Consider the following 23,791-nt stretch of genomic DNA (forward strand, 5'->3'; position numbering starts at 1 on the left):
TTCACAATCTTATATTTATATATATATATATATATAATCTTACACTATATAATATACTTGTATATAAAAAATCATCTAACATTTTAAAATACTTTATATAATGTATATACACTATATAAATATATTATATAACCGATTTAAACAAATTGTAGATATGTATTATATATATATATATATATATATATATATGTGTATATAATATAGTGTAAGAATATATAATATTATAAATATTTTATATATAATAGTGTAATATATATATATATCTTATATTAAATTGTAAAATAAATATATCAATATTACAATGTAATTTATTTTTAAATATATATTTAAATTATACTAATTAATTTGTTTTTATTTAAAATTTGATTATATTCCCTGACTTTTCTAACATTTTATAGTACATTATGTAATAACATATAATATTTGATTTGTGGATGAAATATAACCTGAAGATTGATGTGCTTAGTGAGATTTTGATATATGGTGTGTGTTCGTGTAGAAAGGGGAGAAGAGTGACGACTCGATTCATAAAAACGATCAAGATCCAAAAGACAATCATATAAAACAGTGTCTCTCGTATTAAACCTTTCAACAACAACAACAACAACAACATGGTCTGCACTGCTGATCAGATATTCACGTAAAAGTCCCGCGTGTTGGTCCCTGACTGAAGAACTAGACCTTCCTGGCGCCCTCGTGTCGGATGATCTTGTACGTGATCCAGTAAAACACGTTGAAGATCAGGAACACCATCGGGAAGGCGGCTCGGGAAACGGTGTCGATCCGCTTGGCTCGGTCCACAAACTTCTTCCGGTTGGGTTCCGAGTCCTTCGGGATTGACGACCCCTGAATGGCGTTGGTCGCGGGGCTTTTGTTGTAGCCGGAGAAGTGCAGGCGGCCATCTTGTAACTCTTCCTCCTGTGTGTTCAGAGATAAAGAGGGAATTTGTGTTATAACGAATAATGTAGATCCAGCCGGTTATCTCAGAATAAACACACCCTTCAGGTGTGTGTGTGATCTCAGAATAAACCCCCTTCAGGTGTGTGTATGTAATTTTTATTTGATAAATATTGTTTTATAATAATCATAATAATTATATATATATATATATATATATATATATTAGGGCTGTGCAAAAATTAATTGCGATTAATCGCATCCAAAATAAAAGTCTGAGTTTACACAATATATTTGTGTGTGCTGTATATAATTATTTTGTATATATAAATACCTATGCATGCATGTATATATTTAAGAATTATTTGTGCTTAAATTCTGTATATGTATATAAATACATAATCTATATTATATAAATATAAATATTTTATATACGAATAACACATTTTCTTAAATAAATACATGCATGTGTGTGTATTTATATACACAAAATAATTATATACAGCACACACAAATATATTTTGTAAACACAGACTTTTATTTTGGATGCGATTAATCGCAATTAATTTTTGCACAGCCGTAATATATATATATATATATATATATATATATATATTTTTTTTTAAATATATATATATATATATATTTATATATATTATGTGCTGTAATTCACAATTTTATAAAATTGACTTTAGAATCATGTTAAACAATATTAATTTACTTATTTTATTATAATACACACATACAATATAATAATAATATATATACATGCATACACACAAATATATATAATGTATGTAATTTTTATTTTAAAATATATTTTTCAAATATATTAAAAAAATATGAATCTAATTTATGTGCTGTAATTTATAATATTATAATTATAAAAATATTTTTTAATTTAATAAATTATTTATTTGATTAAAATGTTAATTAAATTTTATTTAGTTAAAATATATATTTTTATTTATTTATTACCTAGAACATTTAGTATATAAAAGTATCGTTTCGATTTGTTCATGAACAAATTAGACATATTTATACTGAATAATAACACGGGTTGACCAATGAACATCTGGAACCCAAATAAATCCTTGAATCAGTTTCAAATTAATTCACTGAAATAAATCAAACTTACCAACTCTAGTGGAGAATTTGGAATCATGTATTAGCATATTACTAATTTTAATTAGCTAATCAATATTTTACCAGCTAATTACATAAATAAGCAGCAGTAAAGTCCAACTTTAAAAAAACAAAACCTGAAGATGAATGAATTATCATTTATTATCACTCATTATCATTGAAGCATCACATGACTCATATGAAGGCTAATATAGCGCACTAGTTTATGATAGTGTATTTTTGTACGTTTAACTGAATGGAAAATTATTCTTCTGACGAACACCTCGTTTGCACTCCAGAGACGACACACACACACACACACAAGCTTTAATCACTGGATAAATTATTCCTTTAATGTTATTTTTGTCCCATTAGAGATTCGTTTGAGCCCCAAATATGAGCAATCTTTCCCGTGTGTGTGAATAATTAATGAGTAAACAAACCGACTGCAGATGTGGACGTGAAGCGGCGATTATGAAGCGTTTGACTGAGGGATTTGTAATGGACTCTGTGTTAATGCGCTCCTCGTTAAAGATGATGTCCTTTCTAAACGAGCGTCTTCTGTCACACACTGATGCACAACAGAGGCGACACACACCAACACACTGATCCACAACACACTCTTCTCGCTCAGTTTGTTTGTCTTGTTTCCAGTCCAAATATCTACAGATTCTTAAATCAAGATGCATTTACTAAATTGGTAAGAAGACATTAGATATTGTGTGTGTGTGTGTGTGTGTGTGTGTGTGTGCACCTTGGCGTGTCGCCTCTGCCTGCGCTTGAGCCGCAGGAACTCCTTCTGTTGTCTGGAGACGAAGTTCACTCCGGCGTACTCCAGCAGGGCGGCGAACACGAACAGCAAACACACCGCCATCCAGATGTCTATCGCCTTCACATACGACACCTAACACACACACATCGCATATTCATTTATTTATTCATTATAATAGCTTTTAATAATATTTTATACGTGATTGCTATATATATATATATATATATATATATATATATATATATATAGAAAATATATAAAAATATCTATAAAATGCATAAAAAAACATTTTTAAATAAATGAATAAAATAAAAAATGCCACATACATATGTATATATACATACATATATAAATATATATTTATTTATTTATTATAATAGCTTTTAATAATATTTTAGACATGATTGCAATATTTTATATATATATATATATATATATGTAAATATATATTTATAAAATAACAAAATTATATATTTATTAAATATATAAAATACTGATATTTTAATACTTTTTATTATATATAATTGTAAAATAAGTATTTATATATTTTAATGTGTATGTATATGTGTGTGTGTATATATACATACATATATGTGTGTGTGTGTCATTTTTTATTTTATTCATTTAATTTAAAAATATGTTTTATTTATGCAGTTTTTTTATTTATGTATTTTTGTAAAAAATATATAATGTGTGTATATATATATATATTATTTCATATATATATATGTTATTTTATTATGCTTATTTAAAAAAAATATATTTATGTATTTTTAACTCGAACATTTTATATATATATATATATATATATATATATATATCATTTTTTATTTTATTATGCTTATTTAATTTTAAAATTATTTATGTATTTCAAAGTAGAACATTTAATATTATAGTAAGTTTTTTTTTAAATATTTTAATATACTGAAATATAACACAGTCACTAAAACAGTTCACAGAAATGAATCAAATTTACCAATAATTGATAATTTGAAGTTTTATTACACTAATCAATATTTTACCAGCTCTGATTACCATGAATTAGCAGCAGTAAAGTCCAACTTTAATAAACAAAACCTGAAAATGCATGAATTATCACTTATTCTCAGATGAACTTCTGATGTTCGTTCTGTTACGCACACTAAATCTCACTGATTTGCATATCGAGTCACATGATCCTGCCGTATTTTTGGAGAAAACAACAGCGTCGTCATTAGAGAAAAGACTTTATTGGAGCCAGTAAAACAGGAGCAGGGATTATGGGATTATTGGCTGTCTAGTAATGGCTTCTGGAACAGAAAAGCGAATCTTCCTGATAATTGAGTTCCAGCTTCTGTTGTTGTGAATCAGGACTCTTTCCAGTTAATATTAATAGTCTCTGACGTCACGCAACTCTTGATGATAGAATATCATATTAATAAAAGATGGATGTCTTGTGTTGCTAAATGCCACAATTAATTTTAAAGTATACGACAGTTATTCTTATTCAAGATTATTAAAACAATAATGATGTGTAAACCATGTATAAATTATTATTGTTTTAATAATCTTGAATCCGATTAACTTGCAGCATCTCTTCTCAGATGATGTGGGCGGGGCTTTAACCTGTCACTCACATGAGATCAGCCAATAGCAAACCACAACCGTCCAATCAATTCCCCACAGACACAATCAAGCCCCGCCCACATGTGTTCTTGTTGCTGAAGCGTTTCACTCGGATATACGGACCAACAGAGAAATAAAGACTAGAGTAACATGACTGTATATCGTTACAGATCCTCATATTTCGGGTTGTGACGTGAGTGAGCGGGCTGACCTTTGGCAGCGAGGCCCGTGACCCCGAGCTCTGGGTCGTCATGGTGAGGACCGTGGTGATGCCGAGTGCGACCCGGGCCGGAGCCGCGTCCATGTTGATCCAGAAGGAGACCCAGGAGAGGATGACGATGAGGAGGCTGGGGATGTACATCTGGATCAGGTAATATCCCATCTGCCTCTCCAGGTGGAACTTGACCTCGATGCACGTGAACTTCCCTAAACACCAGCCAGCGGTTCACACAACAGCTTAAAGGACTTCAGTTTGACTGTAGGTCCCGGAAAACCCTTGAAACATGTTTTATGACTTCAGCAGTGTTGGCGAGTTACAATATTGTGTTACTCCCTTAAAACGTAACTAAAGTTGCTTTTGTGTCACATTTTTTCAGCTGGGCAATACTTGGTTTTTTTTTTATAACAAACAAGTTATATTTTTGAGCAAATGTAAAGACCCTTTCACAAATAATAATAGAGTACAGTAGAGTAGAGTACAGTAATGTACCATTTTTTTTTTCTTATTTCCTGAAAACAAGCAAAAGTGTCTTCCAATGGGGTAAGAAAATTATATATGAAGAGTTCAGATGCAAAAGCCTCTAAATGCCATTTGAAATTTTCTTCTTTGATGATGATTTTTTATCAAACTTGTATATTTAAGTTCAGTAATTTCACTTAAGTAACAATTAATAGGTAATTATCATTGCCATTTAAGTGAAATTACTGAACTTAAATATACAAGTTTGATAAAAATCATCATTAAAGAAGAAAATTTCAAATGGCATTTAGAGGCTTTTGCATCTAAACTCTTCAAATATATATATATATATATATATTAGAGCCAGACCGATATATCGGCAGACCAATATTAGGCATTTTCCAAAATATCGGTATCGACAGTTATAATGGCCGATAAATGAATATTTCAAAAGTAAAATAAAAACGGACGAAACACGCTTCAACAATGTCACGAGTGTTGGAGTTGTATAGTTTGTCCACCAGAGGGCGCTCTACACCGTTCCTGTTGGCAACACTCGTTGAGTTGGTCACGAGACATACATTGCTAGAATAACAATTAAACGAACATCCCCATCAGTTCTCTTAACTCTAATAATCAGGACAACATTTGTGACTATCATGTCCAGTTTTGCTGTTAAATAAGCCGAGAGTGTTTAGCTAGTAATAGTTACGTTACGTTGTTACAGTGTCGTTGACTGACTGTTGTTTTAACTTTTGACGATGTGACTGAAGTATTTCTTTAATAGCGCGTGACAGTTATAGCAATGAGACGCATCATCTCTCCTCGGACTGTTATATTGAAAATGTATGTTCGCAGTATGACGTAATCCATTGCTAAATTATGGCTCATCATAGACTAGCTAACCATAAAGCTAGCTAATGCTACTATCATCAGTCTGTTCTGTTGTGACAATAAAAGAAACAAGTTTAGTTTTAAAATGCATTATCATTAATTAAGTTAAAACTCATAAATAATAACAAACAACTAATGTTAGGGAAATCTGTTAATGTTTTATTTGCGCGTTTCTGAAAAAAAAAAAAAAAAATATCGGCCGATATATCGGATTTTAAAACCAAAAAATATTTGCATCGGCCTTCAAAATCCTTTATCGGTCGCGCTCTAATATATATATATATTTATTCAGAAAATTAGAGAATTTTCTTTATCTTATCTAGTAAATGCGTCTTGATTTAAGAAATTTAAGATATTTGGACTGGAAACAAGACAAACACTGAGAAAGAAAAGCATTTTTGACTCCAGTGTGTCTCTCTGACCTGTGTTGTAGTGTTTGGTGCAGTAGCCCAGGTCCTTCTCGTCTCTGATGAGGAACTGTGGTAACGTCAGACCATCAGCCACCTGAACCGGGCCGTTGTCCAGCCACTCGAAGATCAGGTCGTTCATGGTGTATCCGACTGGAGAACACACACAGATTCAGAGATGAAGAAGAGGAGAGAGATGAGAGATGAAGAAACTCCTGAGGAACTCACAGCTCTCCAGCTGCATCGTACAGGTCTGGACGTCCATCGGGAAGTTCTTCAGGTCCATCGGACACGACAGGATCAACGTCAGCCTGGGAACAGTAAGTTCACTTCTCTAATTCAACAATTATGAAACGAATTTGTAAATGTTAGTTCAATGCAGTTAAAGCGTTAGAATTAAAATTAGGAATTGTAAAGTGTAAAGCATTGTTTGCTGTTTTTCTGCAATAGTTGATGCTGTAAATCAAACACACTGAAAGTCGAGTTAACTCTATGAAGGCGTCACCTGCAGCTGAAGCGACACTATGACTTATGCATGAAGACACTGACGACGAGCTGATGTGTGCACGTTTATATAAATAGAACATCATTTATGAAATCTAGGACAGCGTCATATCAGCTTATTTTCAAAACTGAACGTAACTGAGATTCTGTTTCTCCATTTACAATCAGAGCTGCTGAAATCTCATATATATAACATCATATTTCTGTTTTGCTAATGTGCTGATTTGAGAACTAAACCTGATGACATTTCACAAATCATTACAAAAGCTAAGAGCAAGTGACATTGAATTAAAAGTGAAATTGTAATTTCTTGTCAAACAAACTCCTATGAAAAATAATATGACTAGAGCACTATCAGAACGATTTATGAATAGTTTATGTCAGAATGGAAAACTTTATTTTAAAAAATAATGCTTTAATAAAAGAATCACATTTTTGTCATTGTGGTCCAGTGTTATTTTAGTATTATTTATAGACTATTGTAGAATTAATTCATATTTTTTATTATTATTTTTTTTAAAATATATATATATCAGTTTTAGTAATTATAGTTTTTCATATAATTACAATTTCATATATTGTAATACAATTATAATTAAATTACAATTATAATTTCATATAATTACATTATATTAAAAACTATCATTTTAATATATAATTTCAATAATTTAACTTAAAAAAAATTTAAATCTATAATAATTCTGGTAGTTGCTAAAGCAAAAAAAACTTTTTTTTAAATTGTAATATTTATTGTAATATTAGTTTTATTTCAATGCAATTTTTATAAGGGGAAAAGGAATATATGACGGTATACAAACTTCTTTTTATATCAAATTTCGACATTTAATTTATGCGATTCATGAATGAATAAGACGAAACCAAAAGCGTCAGACATGAATGTGTGCATGTTTTAAAATAAAATATTTTTTTGCAAATAGTTACTTCACAACTACAATTAGACTTCTTAGAACTTCTTTTACATTTTTTATTTATATTTTTGTAATTCCTTAAATCGTTTTGATCATTTAATTATTTGATTCTTTTAAACTGACAATAATTCTCAAAACACTGATCAATAATGGCCTTGTTTTTACATTTATTTCAATCATTATATTTATACACTGAACAACATCAGACGTGTGTGTGTGTGTGTGTGTGTGTGTGATCTCTTGGAGGTGTTGAAGTGAGCTTTAATTGATAATGGCTTGTTCTCTTTATGCGGTGTAACGAGGAATCGCTGAACTACATCAGAACTGCCAGACGTGATTAATAATAATAATAATTTTCATTAATAATGTCTTTATATCTGATCAGACCAGAGCGTTAAAGAATAAACCGCTTTATAAACAGTTTTAGCAATGGATTTGATGAATTATGTGATGTTATTGGGTTTGTGTCACTCTAAAACTTTTATATTGTTATATTTTAAAACTGACGTTTACTTAATTATCCAGACGCATCATTTATTAGAGTATTAAATATGATCATCAGGCTTTTGAGGAAGATTTATTTGTTAGTCTCTAGATCAGCCTTTCTCAAACTTTTTTCAGTCAGGGCACCTTTCAAAAGTGCATAAAATCTCAAGGCACCCCAGTGTAAAATATAATTTCAAAACACTGCATAACCCAAATTTAAATGCAAATGTCTTGTTTAGTTAGACAGAACAGTAATGAACAGAGCATAATTTGAACTGTAAATAACAATAAAAACTTTATAGTACCTTTAAAAACACAGGTTTGGAAAGTAATTCACAAAATAATTAATCAGAGACACAAATGCCATAAAACCGTAAGAGGTGGACGGACCGCCCAATACAAGAACCCAATAACAAATCCAGACCAGGAGAACTCAAATGAAGTGCAGGATGCAGATAAAATAAAATAAAAATCCCCGGCTCTTGTGGGGATTTTCTTTTCAAAAAACAATCCATAATGCTGTAACTAAAGTGGCATAAATTCACGTTTATTTTTACGTTTCTGTCAGTCTGAGGTGTTGCTATAACGCGTTGCTATGGATTGCGTCACTTGCGTCAAGTTGTGTGTGTCTTGCTTCGGTCTTGTGAGACGGATTTTTTTATGATTAATTTTATATATTTATCTAAAATGAATTTACAATTGTATTAATATGTTCATATGTTTAAAAAGAAGAATGTAAATTCAAATATATTTATATATGAAATGTCAGCTGTTTTTTTTTCTGGGGGTTTTTTTTCACTTTTTTTTTTAGCCTACGTAATTTTTTGGCGGCACCCCTGACACAGCTAGGGGGCACCCCAGTGTGCCGCGGCACCCACTTTGAGAAAGGCTGCTCTAGATCATCACTGTATTGCATTGCAATTTTGCATTATTTGTTTTACAACTACAGAGATTTGATCATAAAGTATTTCAATATCATCTTATTAGCGCATATTCATATTTATATGCATTTAATATAAGTATCAGCTATACTGTTATTGATTTACATCACAATCGTTAAAATTACATATAAATATCAGCAGAGCCGGCTTCAGACCGCTTTTAGCAGGGGGGCATTTATTTTCAATGGGTGGGCACTAGGTAGGTATGGGGACTTTTTTTCCGATATTAGATATCCTATATTTATTATTGCTACTGCCTTTTCTGTTAGCTATTAACATGAAGTAATGCAACCCACACAATAAACACATAAAACATTACACATTGTTGCAAGACGAGCGACTCTTAAGAAATTTGATCAAGGGTTAAATAGGCCTATACAAAAAAAAAAAAAAAAAAAATTGCAAGACCGACTCTGACCACAGCTTTATAATAGCAAAGCTAACGAACATGTACACAGTCTCTCACTGACAGAATAGCCGTTTATATGCTATCTCAATGGCGGAAGTGAGAAAAAAAAAAGCTAAGTTACTCATCTTTATTCTGCTATGTTCTAACATAAGCATTTACATTCGTAGCCTTAAAAAAGCATCATGTAGTTACCTTTATCAAATAAAACCTTTAACACCTTTAACAAATAAAAAACACCCACAACATACACAGATATTATTCTACAATTTCCATTTACAAGAAAATATAGGCTTAAACACCTGTTTCTCCACGGCGGGAGTGAGTGACATTTCAGGACAATGCAGCGTAAAAACTAGGCCAACTAAACTATTAGTTTCATCACGTGACAACACATAGTGAACATTACAGTACATGCCAGTTAGATAAATAGCTACACTTACGACTCGGACTCGACTGTCTTTGGTCTCGGTCTCGACTACAACACACGGTAGAAGCACCAAATACCAAAGCCGGGCTGCCGTTGTCTTGCTGTATGGGGTAATCGATGTGTAAGGAGAAACTGTGGTATTGAACCATTTTCTAATTTCCATTTTTGGAGAGTTTTCATCTGTTTGCTTTGTTTTGAATGCAGGAAGCTCGCGCGGTCGCGCCAACTGAAAATCATTTCATTCAAGTATTAACGTGCGTGATTGTGGGGGCGGCAGGGGGGGTTTCCTCACAGCGTCACACTGGTTTTTATGTTGGCTTTATTGTATTTTCAGCTAATGAGCCGTTTGTAGACATATATTTGTACTATTTCTCACTGAAATGTGAATTAAATTAAACTGATATTATTTTGTAAATTATATCATAATTCAATTTGGGGGGGCACAAAATACATTTGGGGGGGCATTGCCCCCTAATGCCCCCCCATAGCGCCGGCACTGAATATCAGCATCTGCAGAAAACTGCATATTTTTGCTCAGTTTAAAGCTGTTTTTATCCATATTCTCACTATATGAGCCATGATGTGTCAGATATGATTATTAACTAAACACACACATGCAGATTCGCTCTTTTATTCTGTATTTTGCCTCAGTAATGGGTTTCCTTTTTTGGTGTGTGCACATTTTCATATTTATACCATATATTTCAACAGATTTGTGTCATTTGATCAAACAGGGTGAATTACTTTCAACTGATATATAATAAATGATGACGGATGATCAAGTAAAGCTCAGTTCGGCTGAAATATTACTCACAATATCAAAGTTATTCTTGCGTTTCCTTGATGAAGATCAGATTTACAGACTCGTGAAGCTGGAGCTGAAGGAGGACGTCTGGACAGTTAAAGAGCTTTTACCCGATAAACACTGTAAACTATCCGTCACACACTGAGGACTGCAGAGATCGCGTGTGAACGCAGTTTTGATCGTGTTGCGTATCGAATATTAAAGATCTTCGCACCTGATGCTGTACAGAACGGTCCCGTCCTTGAAGATCCTCAGGAGCTTGTTGTCCGTCGTGACGTCGTGGAAATTGGCTCCTTTCTCGTTGGCGAAGAACAGGTCAGGTTTCCAGATGGAGTCCAGCATGGACGGGTCGAGGTCCAGAGACGAGTCCGGGTACTCGCTGTACGCCAGCCGCGGGTCGTTCCACTTCTGCCGGAGGAAGATGTTCACCCTGTAGTCCTGACACACACACCAGACATCATTTCTGATGCAGTAATTCAACTTAAAAGGTGAAACTAATATATTATATAGACTCACATGCAAATTCAGATATTTCAAGCCTTTATTTGTTAAAATTTTTGATGATTATGGCTGAATTTTTATGATTATAACTTCTAATGTGTTTCACCAAAACTCATAAAAATGGTCTTTTTAGATTCGGTGCAGCAAGCCGAGTTGAACAATACCCAACTTCCCCATATCGACAATTTCGGGCGTCGGCCATTTTTTTACAATACGTTTATAAAAAATACTATTTTATGAACTACGATTTTTTGGCGTATTGTTATGAATCTCGGTATGTGTCATCGGCACCATGCCCTAACAGTACTCAAAACATTGAGGGGGCAGCGCCACCTTTTGGTCAAAAGATATTAAGACATTTCCAAAAATTATAATAACTTTTTATTAAATTGGCCTTTTTTTAATGAAACTGGTCCTGCCGAGAACATTGATACCAATTTTGCCATAGTCGGACGAACTTCCTGTCCGCCATTTTTATTTTCTTTAAAAACCTACATTTTTGAACTCCTCCTAGACCGTTGGTCTGATTTTCATCAAATTCGATCATCTTCAGAACATGCCGGCAAATATTTATGGATTTCGTGTCTATATAGTTTTCGTATACCGCACCAACAAAGTTGACTCTGAGACTTTATCTCTGCAATGATTTGGTATATTAAACACCAAACTTTGCATGTGTCATTGTCACCTCACTCTGACCATAAGACTTCAATATAGTCACAGCGCCACCTATTGGTCGGAAGTGATAAACCATTAAATCATATGACTAGTGACTGTATTTGTGATTTTTCAGCCATAAATAATCTTGAAATAATCTTAATATGTCTTTTATTTCTAATATTTCTCCTTATTGCGTCTAGCCTGATGCTAGCATGACGTATCGTGTCTTCTTTGTGCTTGGCCCGTTAATGGCTGCTTGCAGTTATATTTTCATGTTGACTTTGTGATTCAGAAAACACCCAAGAGACGCTTTATATCTGGCATACAGACAGAGGATCAGCAGACCTTCTGATAAAATAAAAGCCTTTCACAGCATGAGCATTTAGCACAGTATTTCATAAAAGGCCGCCATCAAGAACAAAACATGCATTGTTGTAATTTCTCCTTTTCTCCGTTCAAACGACATGATTTTAACGTGCATTGCAAAGCCATTCAGTAACTTTATAAACATTTCTGTGTGTTTTTGTTCAAAGTTTAGCTATAGAAATCCATTCAGGGTTTGAGACGAAGCTCTTTGGAAACTGTGTTGAGTTAATCAATTAGCCAGACCTTTTGTTCCACTCGTAACGAGCAAACTGTGACATTACAAAAAGATTCACACAAATTAATTAGTTGCATATAATATAATAACCAAGATAAATGCACTCATCAAAACATAAAATGTGTGTGTGTGTGTGTGTTTTAAATTACTGGTATAAATTAGTAGTTCTTCCATTTGTTTATCATTTGGATACAATAAACAATTTTTTTCACAGAAATTACTACTTAAAAAAGGCAAATAACACATTGAAATAAATATGAAGCTTTGAAGTAGAAATACTTAAACTTAATCTGTGCAAAATCATTTTTTACAGCTTAAACGCTAAAACACTTCACATTGGTCCAAATTAATTTGACTTTGTCAATTAATTTCACCTTCATTCTGATTAAACACTATGAAGAGAATTGCTTCAAGAGCATGTAGTAGTAAATCGAGTCTGTAGCCATGTTTCCATCCACCCATTTTTATGTGCGTTTTGGGATATTGCATAAAAAAGTGGATGGAAAAATAGAAATTTTAAAAATGTGTTTAAAAAAATGACTGATGAATATTTTTTATTTGTTAATAAAATGAGCATAAACTATGATTGAAAACATATTAACTGAATAAACCCCTAATAACCTCATACTTTAGTAAAATATTGAGTGTTTGAGTCGTCGCGTCGTCATTAGCTGTGTTTCGATCCAATTATTTTCATGCAAATTGGGGATATTGTTTAAAAAAGTGTTCAGTTCACTTACTTTAAAACCTTTAGTGAACCCGTTGCCTTAAAATTATTAAGTAAACAAACGTAATGCTTAATTGAAAAAATTAAGTTATGTGAACTTGACAATAATTTTTTTTTTTGATTAAGCATTTAGTTTATTTAGGCTACTTAATAATTATAAGGCAATTTATTTTAAGTTAAGTGAACTGAACACGTTTTACAGTGTGGAAACGTGCATCAATTACAACAACAACAAAAAACTGCAAACAATTGTTGGAAAAATGTTTATCAAAAAATTCCCACAATGTGCAACAATTACCCCACGATAAACTCAGCGTCAGCTGTGATTGGATAACTGGCGTATCCAGCGGACCAATAGCGTCGCAGCGTCTCTAATGTTGGTTTGGTGTTTCTGAGAGTCGGAGTGTGTGATCAGAATGATTGGGTTTATTCCCTCCAGAAGCGTCTCACACACACACGAGTGTGTTCCCAAACGCCGGAGAACACAAAAGCGTTTACTGTGTGTCGTCTGACGCTCGACACACACTCGTTTATGATTGGTTCATGACACATTTACAGTTTTATTACTGATATTTTGCATCAGTTTCCCAGAAAGAGACGATTTTGTTCTCTTGAACACATGTGATGGAAACGTTGCTTTATCCACACGTGTTTTATATTCCAGCTCAGTCAGATGGAGAGTTAATGTCACATTGAGTCAGTTTGTGTTTTTAGCACAGGCGTAATTAAAGCACAGATCACTTACCATAGTGGTCTCCGTCACCGAGCCGAAGCTGTTGATGAAGATGTTGCATGTGACGTTCACAGGTGGACCTGCAGAAACATGAGTTAAAAACCACAGAAGCGAACCCATAGGTCACCATTCATGACATATACAACCATTCAAAATTAATCTTAAATACAGTAAAAATTGTGAAATATTATTATAATGTAAATCATCAGTTTTCTATGTGAATATATAATAAAGTGTAATTTATTCCTGTGATTTTCAGCATCATTACTCCAGTCTTCAGTGTCACATGATCCTCCAGAAATCACTCTAATATGAGGATCAATTTAACTAAAATCATACATATCAGTTGCCAATTTTATTATTTAACTCTATTCTGTGCTTCACTATTTCTTTAATCTTCTGAACGGTTTGTTTTTGAGGCGTTTGGCCTCTTTAATCAATAACTCTCGTTTGTAAGATCAAAGCTTCTGATAAACAAATCAATGGAAATATTGCTCTGAATGATCTTTATTAAACCGTATGAACGTTTTTTTCTCAATCAGAAGACAAGAGAACAATCATTCAAATTTAATGCAATAAAACAGTAAATATCCACTGAAAAATGATGATATGAACAGATTCAGACTGACTGTAAAGTTATTATTGGAAAATACTAGTTTTTCCACATAATTTCACATTTAATTCAAAGTGTTTCTTGCTGTTTTTTTTTTTTAAAGTGACAGTTGTTTCTACACTAAACTGTTTTTAGTGAATATCTAATTTCGGAGTAGATCATAACCTGTCATTCTTGTTGAATATCATGAAAGGAGTTTATTAGAGTACTCCAGGCGCCGGTGACTATAAATAGTCCATTAGATGCGCTCTGAGGTTTCTGAACCTCGTCAATGTTGTGCGTTTTAATCACTCAAACATCCGTCTGTGCCAGAATACCTGAGCAGAAGCACATCATTCTACTTTAATAGATACAAATAATTGTGTGTATCCAATATCCATTGTATCTTGAGTTTCTTCTGAGTTTGAACACGTCACAATATTCCTCATTATAATAATTAATGCGCAGAATAAAGGGGCGGGGCCTGGGTGAGTGAGTTAGTAGTGTGTTAAACTGGCGGTTATGGAAAGGGGCGGGACATTTCCCAAACACACTCAATCGCAACACACCGCTCCAGCCGACCAATCAGAGCTCAGTGTGCTTTCAGGAGGAGGGGCTTCACAGAGACAGGAACCAATCAGGGGTGTGTTTCTCGCCGTAACTCGCTGGTTCACTAAGAAATCCACTCGTCGCGACTGTTTCCCGAAACCATATTGTCGTGAATCGGTCGTTCAACCTCGTTGGTTAATGATGTCACACGTTTGGAGTAATAATACTTTTAATGAATATGTCTGAATTAATCTGTCGCTCACACATACTCCTCTGCGACGCAGTTTGTGTATGTTCGTCAGAACTATGGTTTTAGGAAACACCGACTCGTTGAACTGCTGATAACGACACACTTAACGACTATAGTTAACGATGATTACGGGAAACTCTAAGCGTTACTGACAGACTGCCGCAACAATGGAGAATATGAGGAGAATAATCAACATTCGTGCAGGAAAACCTGTTCTAGAGCTTAAAAACAGCATCAAGACTATATGGCCTCTTTAAATAATACATCAGAAGAAGTCCACTGTGTTCTTCAGCCTGTCCTTCGGTCTGACAGGCACCAAAAACATCTTATACTGCGACCCAAGTACCATCAGCTTCCAGTAGCCGCTCAATATTGCATGCGCAGATGAATGGGGGATATATACGGATACTTCAATCATTTATGCTGTGTTTGGACACACTTTACAATAAGGTTTCATTAATGAACACTAATTTTAACATGGACTAACCCAGGTGAGAAAGACATACAATTAAGTGTATTAAAAATGCATTACATTATATTTGTATTGAACTAAAAACATATTGAAATACATTTTTAATACACTTAATTGTACGTCTTTTTCACCAGGGAATGCAGGAGTGTCCAAGTGAAATTCACCTCTTCACCCTTTATACAAATATCATTATAGATTATGTTGTCATATTGTGTAGTTTTTCTTGTTTTATTAGTGATAATACGGCAATGAAACGTGACAAATTGTGCAAAATTTATTTTTGTCCTGGCAAAGAAATTATGAACACATGTTTATCATTGTAAAATAAACATTTATCTGTAGTTTGACTAATAATTTTGTTAGATAAATACCAAGTTTAGTGTGTTTTTTCCTCATAATTAAAATATTTTAAAAAATCAGATGTTTACCATTTATTTTGAAGGTTTGATCAAACTTGTTGAGTCATTAAATATCCTAAATGCTTTAAAAAATGTTATTTCTATAACATCTATGATATAAACTAGACCTTTTTTGTGGGGTTTCCGTTTAAAACAAATGAAAAGTGAATCTGTTAATAATCTGTCCCGGTCATATTTCACTCAAAACTAATCGATTATATTTTGCTTAATGAAAGGAAGCCTTTAGATTACTTTTTTTTTGCATTGTGACATTAATTTTAGTCAATTATGCACATTTTATCCAAAATTCTTGTTGCTGTATTGAACAAAAAAAATCTGTGTAATATGAAAAAAAAAAATACATTATGGTTGTATTTGATGCACTAAACAAAGTATAAAAGTGTTCACTTAAAAGTTTATTTTTTACCAACATTGAACATTCTTTAAAAAATTCTTCTTTTGTGTTTCACAGAAATTAATCACAGCATATGGATGTGGAGTGACGTCATGAGGGTGAGTAAATAATTCATTATGTATTTCTATCTATCACTATTGTTCAGTCAAGTATTTATGTTTCATTTTTTATTCATCAAGGATGCATTACACTGATCAAAAGTGGCAGTAAAGACATTTATAATGTTACAAAAGATTCTGAAATGAAATGTCCATTGAATGAAAATAAAAATCCTTTTTAAATTATGAAAAATATGAATTGTTTTCAACACTGATGATAATCATAAATGTTTGTTGATCATCAGATCCTCATATTAGAGTGATTTCTGAAGGATCATGCGACACTGAAGACTGGAGTAATGATGATAAATTCATAATACATAATAATTGCGTAGTAACTCAGTCCGAAACTCTTGATGTCTGAAAGCATTATCAGAATGTTTGACTGATTCACATTCAGGAGATTGTAAACCAGAACTGAACCTGCCTTTGAAGTTGGGTCGAATCCGCGCATCATATCCCGACGTTCGGCCCATCAGTTTGTCCAGGAAATCTGAGGGCGACATCGAAGATGGAGATTCCAGAGCGAACAGTCTCTCGTTCTCTTGCCCTGCCGTTATCCTGAGACAGGAGTGAGTAAACATCAGTAAACATTCACTAAACATCAATAAACATCAGTAAACATTCAATAAACATCAGTAAACATTCACTAAACATCAGTAAACATTCACTAAACATCAATAAACATCAGTAAACATTCAATAAACATCAGTAAACATTCAAAAAACATCAGTAAACATTCACTAAACATCAGTAAACATTCACTAAACATCAGTAAACATCAATAAACATCAATAAACATCAGTAAACATTCAATAAACATCAGTAAACATTCGCTAAACATCAGTAAACATTCACTAAACATCAGTAAACATTCAATAAACATCAATAAACATCAGTAAACATTCAATAAACATCAGTAAACATTCACTAAACATCAGTAAACATTCACTAAACATCAATAAACATTCACTAAACATTCACTAAACATCAGTAAACATTCACTAAACATCAGTAAACATTAAACATCAATAAACATTCACTAAACATCAGTAAACATTCACTAAACATTCACTAAACATCAGTAAACATTCACTAAACATCAATAAACATTCACTAAACATCAGTAAACATTCACTAAACATTCACTAAACATCAATAAACATTCACTAAACATCAGTAAACATTCACTAAACATTCACTAAACATCAATAAACATTCACTAAACATTCACTAAACATCAGTAAACATTCACTAAACATCAATAAACATTCACTAAACATCAGTAAACATTCACTAAACATTCACTAAACATCAGTAAACATTCACTAAACATCAGTAAACATTCACTAAACATCAGTAAACATTCACTAAACATCAGTAAACATCAGTAAACATCAGTAAACATTCACTAAACATCAGTAAACATTCACTAAACATAAATAAACATTCAGTAAACATCAATAAACATCAGCAAACATTCACTAAACATCAATAAACATCAGTAAACATTCACTAAACATCAGTAAACATTCACTAAACATCAGTAAACATTCACTAAACATCAATAAACATTCAGTAAACATTCACTAAACATCAATAAACATCAGCAAACATTCACTAAACATCAATAAACATCAGTAAACATTCACTAAACATCAATAAACATCAATAAACATCAGTAAACATTCACTAAACATCAATAAACATCAGTAAACATTCACTAAACATCAATAAACATCAGCAAACATTCACTAAACATCAATAAACATCAGTAAACATTCACTAAACATCAATAAACATTCAGTAAAGATCAATAGACATCAGTAAACATTCACTAAACATCAGTAAACATTCACTAAACATCAATAAACATTCAGTAAACATCAGTAAACATTCACTAAACGTCAATAAACATCAGTAAACATTCACTAAACATCAATAAACATTCAGTAAACATCAATAAACATCAGCAAACATTCACTAAACATCAATAAACATCAGTAAACAATCACTAAACATCAATAAACATTCACTAAACATCAATAAACATCAGTAAACATTCACTAAACATCAGTAAACATTCACTAAACATCAATAAACATCAATAAACATTCACTAAACATCAGTAAACATCAGTAAACATTCACTAAACATCAATAAACATTCACTAAACATCAATAAACATCAATAAACATTCACTAAACATCAGTAAACATTCAGTAAACATCAGTAAACATTCACTAAACATCAATAAACATCAGTAAACATTCACTAAACATCAATAAACATCAATAAACATCAATAAACATTCACTAAACATCAGTAAACATCAGTAAACATTCACTAAACATCAATAAACATTCACTAAACATCAATAAACATCAATAAACATTCACTAAACATCAGTAAACATTCAGTAAACATCAGTAAACATTCACTAAACGTCAATAAACATCAGTAAACATTCACTAAACATCAATAAACATTCAGTAAAGATCAATAGACATCAGTAAACATTCACTAAACATCAGTAAACATTCACTAAACATCAATAAACATTCAGTAAACATCAGTAAACATTCAGTAAACATCAGTAAACATTCAGTAAACATCAGTAAACATCAGTAAACATTCACTAAACATCAATAAACATCAGTAAACATTCACTAAACATCAATAAACATCAGTAAACATTCACTAAACATCAATAAACATCAGTAAACATCAATAAACATCAATAAACATTCACTAAACATCAATAAACATCAGTAAACATCAATAAACATCAATAAACATCAGTAAACATTCACTAAACATCAGTAAACATTCACTAAACATCAGTAAACATCAATAAACATCAGTAAACATTCACTAAACATCAGTAAACATCAGTAAACATTCACTAAACATCAATAAACATCAGTAAACATCAATAAACATTCACTAAACATCAGTAAACATTCACTAAACATCAATAAACATCAATAAACATTCACTAAACATCAATAAACATCAGTAAACATCAATAAACATCAGTAAACATCAATAAACATCAATAAACATCAGTAAACATTCACTAAACATCAGTAAACATTCACTAAACATCAAGAAAAAATTCACTAAACATCAGTAAACATCAGTAAACATTCACTAAACATCAATAAACATCAGTAAACATCAATAAACATTCACTAAACATCAGTAAACATTCACTAAACATCAATAAACATCAATAAACATTCATAAAACATTGATAAACATCAGTAAACATGCTAAACATGGGGGGGCTATAGGGGCTAGTTGTCACAGCGGGGCTAGTTGTCACAGCGGGGCTAGTTGTCACACTTTCACTAAATATTTTTTAGGGAAGGTGTATTGTTGAAAGTCAGTTTCTGTTTTGACACACATACATACAAATTTCCACCATTGTTGTTGTCCAGGAGAATAAGAAACAGGCATTTAACAAACACTGACCCTCACAGTGGGGCATGTTGTCACACTATTCACACACACTATTCACATACACATTTATTCTGCTCTCCTCACATAAATTAACGATAGTGTCCTGATCACACTAGTGGAAACATATCAAAAATGATATCTGGTGTGTCAGAATAATGTTTGGTTTGACTCTAAAAGCTGATGCCATAGAAGAACCTTTTCTGGTTCCATAAAGAACCTTTAATTGAATAGTACTGATTTCCCCTACATTTAAATAATCTAAAGAACCCTTTAATTCCCCACTATAAAGATCCTGCCGTGCGATTGAAAGGTTCTTCACAGAATAATCAACATCAAACTATTTCAAAAAGCATAAGGTGGAAAATTATAATCTCAAAGAAAATATAAAAAAGTCCAGTCAAACCAGTGCTTACTTTCTCTAGCGGTGCTTTTGTATGGTTTCAAACATATTTCAAAGCAAATTGTAATTATTTTTGTTAATTCTGCATCATATTTTTGTAATATATGTTGGTTAATAAGTAAAAATAAAATAAAACTACATTCAGTAACATTAATAAACAACAATGATTCCTCCACGCTGAGCTGATGATGTTTTGCTGAAGTGTGATTTCTAAACTATAGCGAATAAACTGTGATAATGTGAGAAATGATAAATACATTTTTGGATTGCCTGATTATGATTAGACCTGTGACAACTAGCCCCGGCCTCCTTTAACATCGCAGAAACAGAATGGAATCTTCATTTCTGGATGTAACAGTAACTTCCGATTCTTCTTTGATGTTTTCTTTGACGTTCTAATTTTCATGCGAGCATTCTTTAATTGCCATGGCAACGCACGTCAGCATCCGCGCACAAGAGAACGAGCCGAAACGCTCTTATAAACGATATGCATACTAATATATGACTAATACATAACCTAATATATGACTGATGTTGCTTTAACGATCGCGTCTGAAGTACATACCTGAAGTTGAGCATTCCTATTAAACACGCGAGTAAAGTTGAGAGGAGTTTCCCAGAAGGGCGAGTCATTCCCGAACACCCGTCGTGTCGTCTCTCGAACTAAAGCACAGTTTTCCTCAGGTGAACCCAGAACCACTTCAGCGCAGGTTCTCATGGTTTATCCGACACCGAGACGCACCGCGTCCGCGAACAAACCCGCAAAGCTCCTAAAATCATTCCGCGCTTGAAGGAAACACCGTTAGAGATGACAAGAGAAATCCAGCTTGTGATGAAACGGTGTGTGTGTGTGTGTGTCACAGGCGCGCGCGGGGTTCAGCACTCGGGCAGCTCCGCGCTTCTGTCTGCGCATGCGCAACTGTTTCAAAGTGGTGGATCGTGAGTGGATTTTGTTCAGGGAGGAATATTGAAATATTATAAGGGTACGAATTATGGAGGGTGTCGTTCAAAGCCTGAACCAGGATCTTCATATAGAAGAGATTTGCTCTGGTCGTGTCATAGCCTATATCCGAGCGAAACGCATCGCGACGCGAACAAGAATAAATGTAGGCGGGGCTTGATTGTGTCTGTGGGGAATTGATTGGATGATTGAATGCTTGTGGTTTGCTATTGGTGGATCTCATGTGAGTGACAGGTTGCCCCGCCCTCGTCATCAGAGAAGAGATGTGACTGTTATTCTGATTCAAGATTATTAACACAATAATGATGTGCAACTATAAATCATTTAGAGTAAAAACTGCAATAATTCATAAAAAAAACACTAAATGTTCAATTTTATTTGAGTTACTCAGTAATTCGCACACTGATTCGGGTCACTTATACATATATTTTTGCACATAAAAATTTATAAACATTATAAATTCTCTATTTGCAGGTAAAGTAGGCTGGTCATCTTTAAAAAAAAAAAGAAAGAATATTGTGCTCAACCTCCATATTTCATTATATTCTTCTTCTTCTTTTTTTATACCTATCAAATTAAAAAGGAAATAAACAATAGGCTCACCAGCACACACCTCTTGGGAATTTAGCGGGAACCCAGGTTGCCTTGGAAACAGATTCACTTAGCACATGATTGCAAATGCTAAAAGGTTGAGCTTGTTGCTGAGTGACAGCCGGGTCACGCCTGTGACTGACAGCATCACATCAGCGCCGCCGAGGAAAGGCTCTTCTCGAGTCTCGCCTCAGTTCAGACACCCGTTATATCCCAGAGCAGCATATGAGCACAGTTATGAAATCTGGAGATGGATTTACTACTTTTTTATCTCATGTTATTTTTATTTTTTTTGTTTGTTTTAATTGACTCTGTATTTCTGTTTGTTAACCTTAACCCACTGTTAGCTATATTACTTGGTGGAAGAATCGACTATTATCATTATCAATTATAAATTATTTTGTCTTGTTTTATATATTGCCGTTTTTATATAAAATAAAGAATTTAGTTTGCGTTGTATAAGAACAGCCGCTAAAATCACATAATATGCAGCTTCTCGTGGCTTATTGCTTTATTAAATAATGTCAGATATTAAATATTTTCTCTCTCTCTCTCTCTCTCTCTCTCTCTCTCTCTCTCTCTCTCTCTCTCTCTCTCTCTCTCTGAGTATGAAGTTTCACACAAACGTTTGTGTGACGTAAAACAAATAAATTGTGTTGACCCAACTAAACTAATTTATTTAAAATTGTGTCTAAAATCTTTCTTCAATCAAATTTAGGATAATGACTTCATTTTGTGAGTGTGAATGTTGATAAAACATTCCATTTTATCATTTTTCAAACGGAAATCTCTCTGAAACAAAGTAACATTTAAAACAGTTCCACCAATGATGTATAAATAACGTTTTAACATGAGAACATTATTAAAGACCAGAAAACTGAAGGAACATTAATAATTTTACTGAAAGAATGTTTGTTCGTAACTTTGAGAAAACCTTGACTGAATCCGAATAACACTGTGTTATTAAACCGCTGCTCTCTATATGAAATCATTATTTCATTATGTGACTCTGACTCATATTGACTCCAGATTGTGTCAGTTTGATCCAAATGAACTCTGTGATAAAGTACGAGACACTGACATCTGAGACCGGAGCCGTTTAGTATCAGGTGATTTTCATTCTAGCCTCCAGTTTTCCACGAAGCTCGTAGGATATGATTTTGTGTCGCTTCAGGCGCTGAATAATCTCAGTTGCTCTGACAGTCGCTGTCACTGCCGTCCAAACTCGTTTACTTCAGCAAACCCGCAAACTCTGTTCTCGTCTGTGTGTGTCAGTCGACGGATCATACGCTCTGTGTGTCAAAGCATTTGTCCACGACAACTTTACAATTCATCATTTCAGATCCACATGCTGTTATTTTATCTGGAGTTTCTGAACCTTCATTTGTGGATGAACTCGCAGCTCACAGGAACATGTTTACATCATTTCCCATCAGCTGTTCATCTGGTCAGAAACCGCTGCCCGTTAAACTTATTGCACTGGATTGTACTTCTACTC

General features: G+C 33.0%; 1 protein-coding gene and 1 long non-coding RNA gene across 2 annotated transcripts; one reads left to right on the forward strand and one right to left on the reverse strand.

The window, feature by feature from the left end:
• Positions 1-201: 201 nt before the first annotated feature.
• glra2 (glycine receptor, alpha 2) lies at positions 202-21,745 on the reverse strand. Its single transcript, XM_039670007.2, has 9 exons — positions 21,307-21,745; positions 17,304-17,437; positions 14,115-14,182; positions 11,095-11,318; positions 6,608-6,690; positions 6,395-6,532; positions 4,611-4,825; positions 2,777-2,926; positions 202-918 (listed from the first exon to the last, which is right to left on the reverse strand). Exons 1-9 carry the CDS (start codon positions 21,372-21,374, stop codon positions 676-678), a joined length of 1,323 nt encoding a protein of 440 aa, XP_039525941.1. The 5' UTR covers positions 21,375-21,745; the 3' UTR covers positions 202-675.
• On the forward strand, positions 11,229-17,400 carry LOC148978407 (uncharacterized). Its single transcript, XR_016169361.1, has 3 exons — positions 11,229-11,368; positions 16,836-16,876; positions 17,277-17,400. It is a non-coding gene; the product is annotated as an uncharacterized LOC148978407 (long non-coding RNA).
• Positions 21,746-23,791: the final 2,046 nt, after the last annotated feature.

Source organism: Pimephales promelas, chromosome 7, assembly GCF_988280905.1.
Source record: "Pimephales promelas chromosome 7, fPimPro1.hap1.1, whole genome shotgun sequence".
NCBI lineage: Eukaryota > Metazoa > Chordata > Actinopteri > Cypriniformes > Leuciscidae > Pimephales > Pimephales promelas.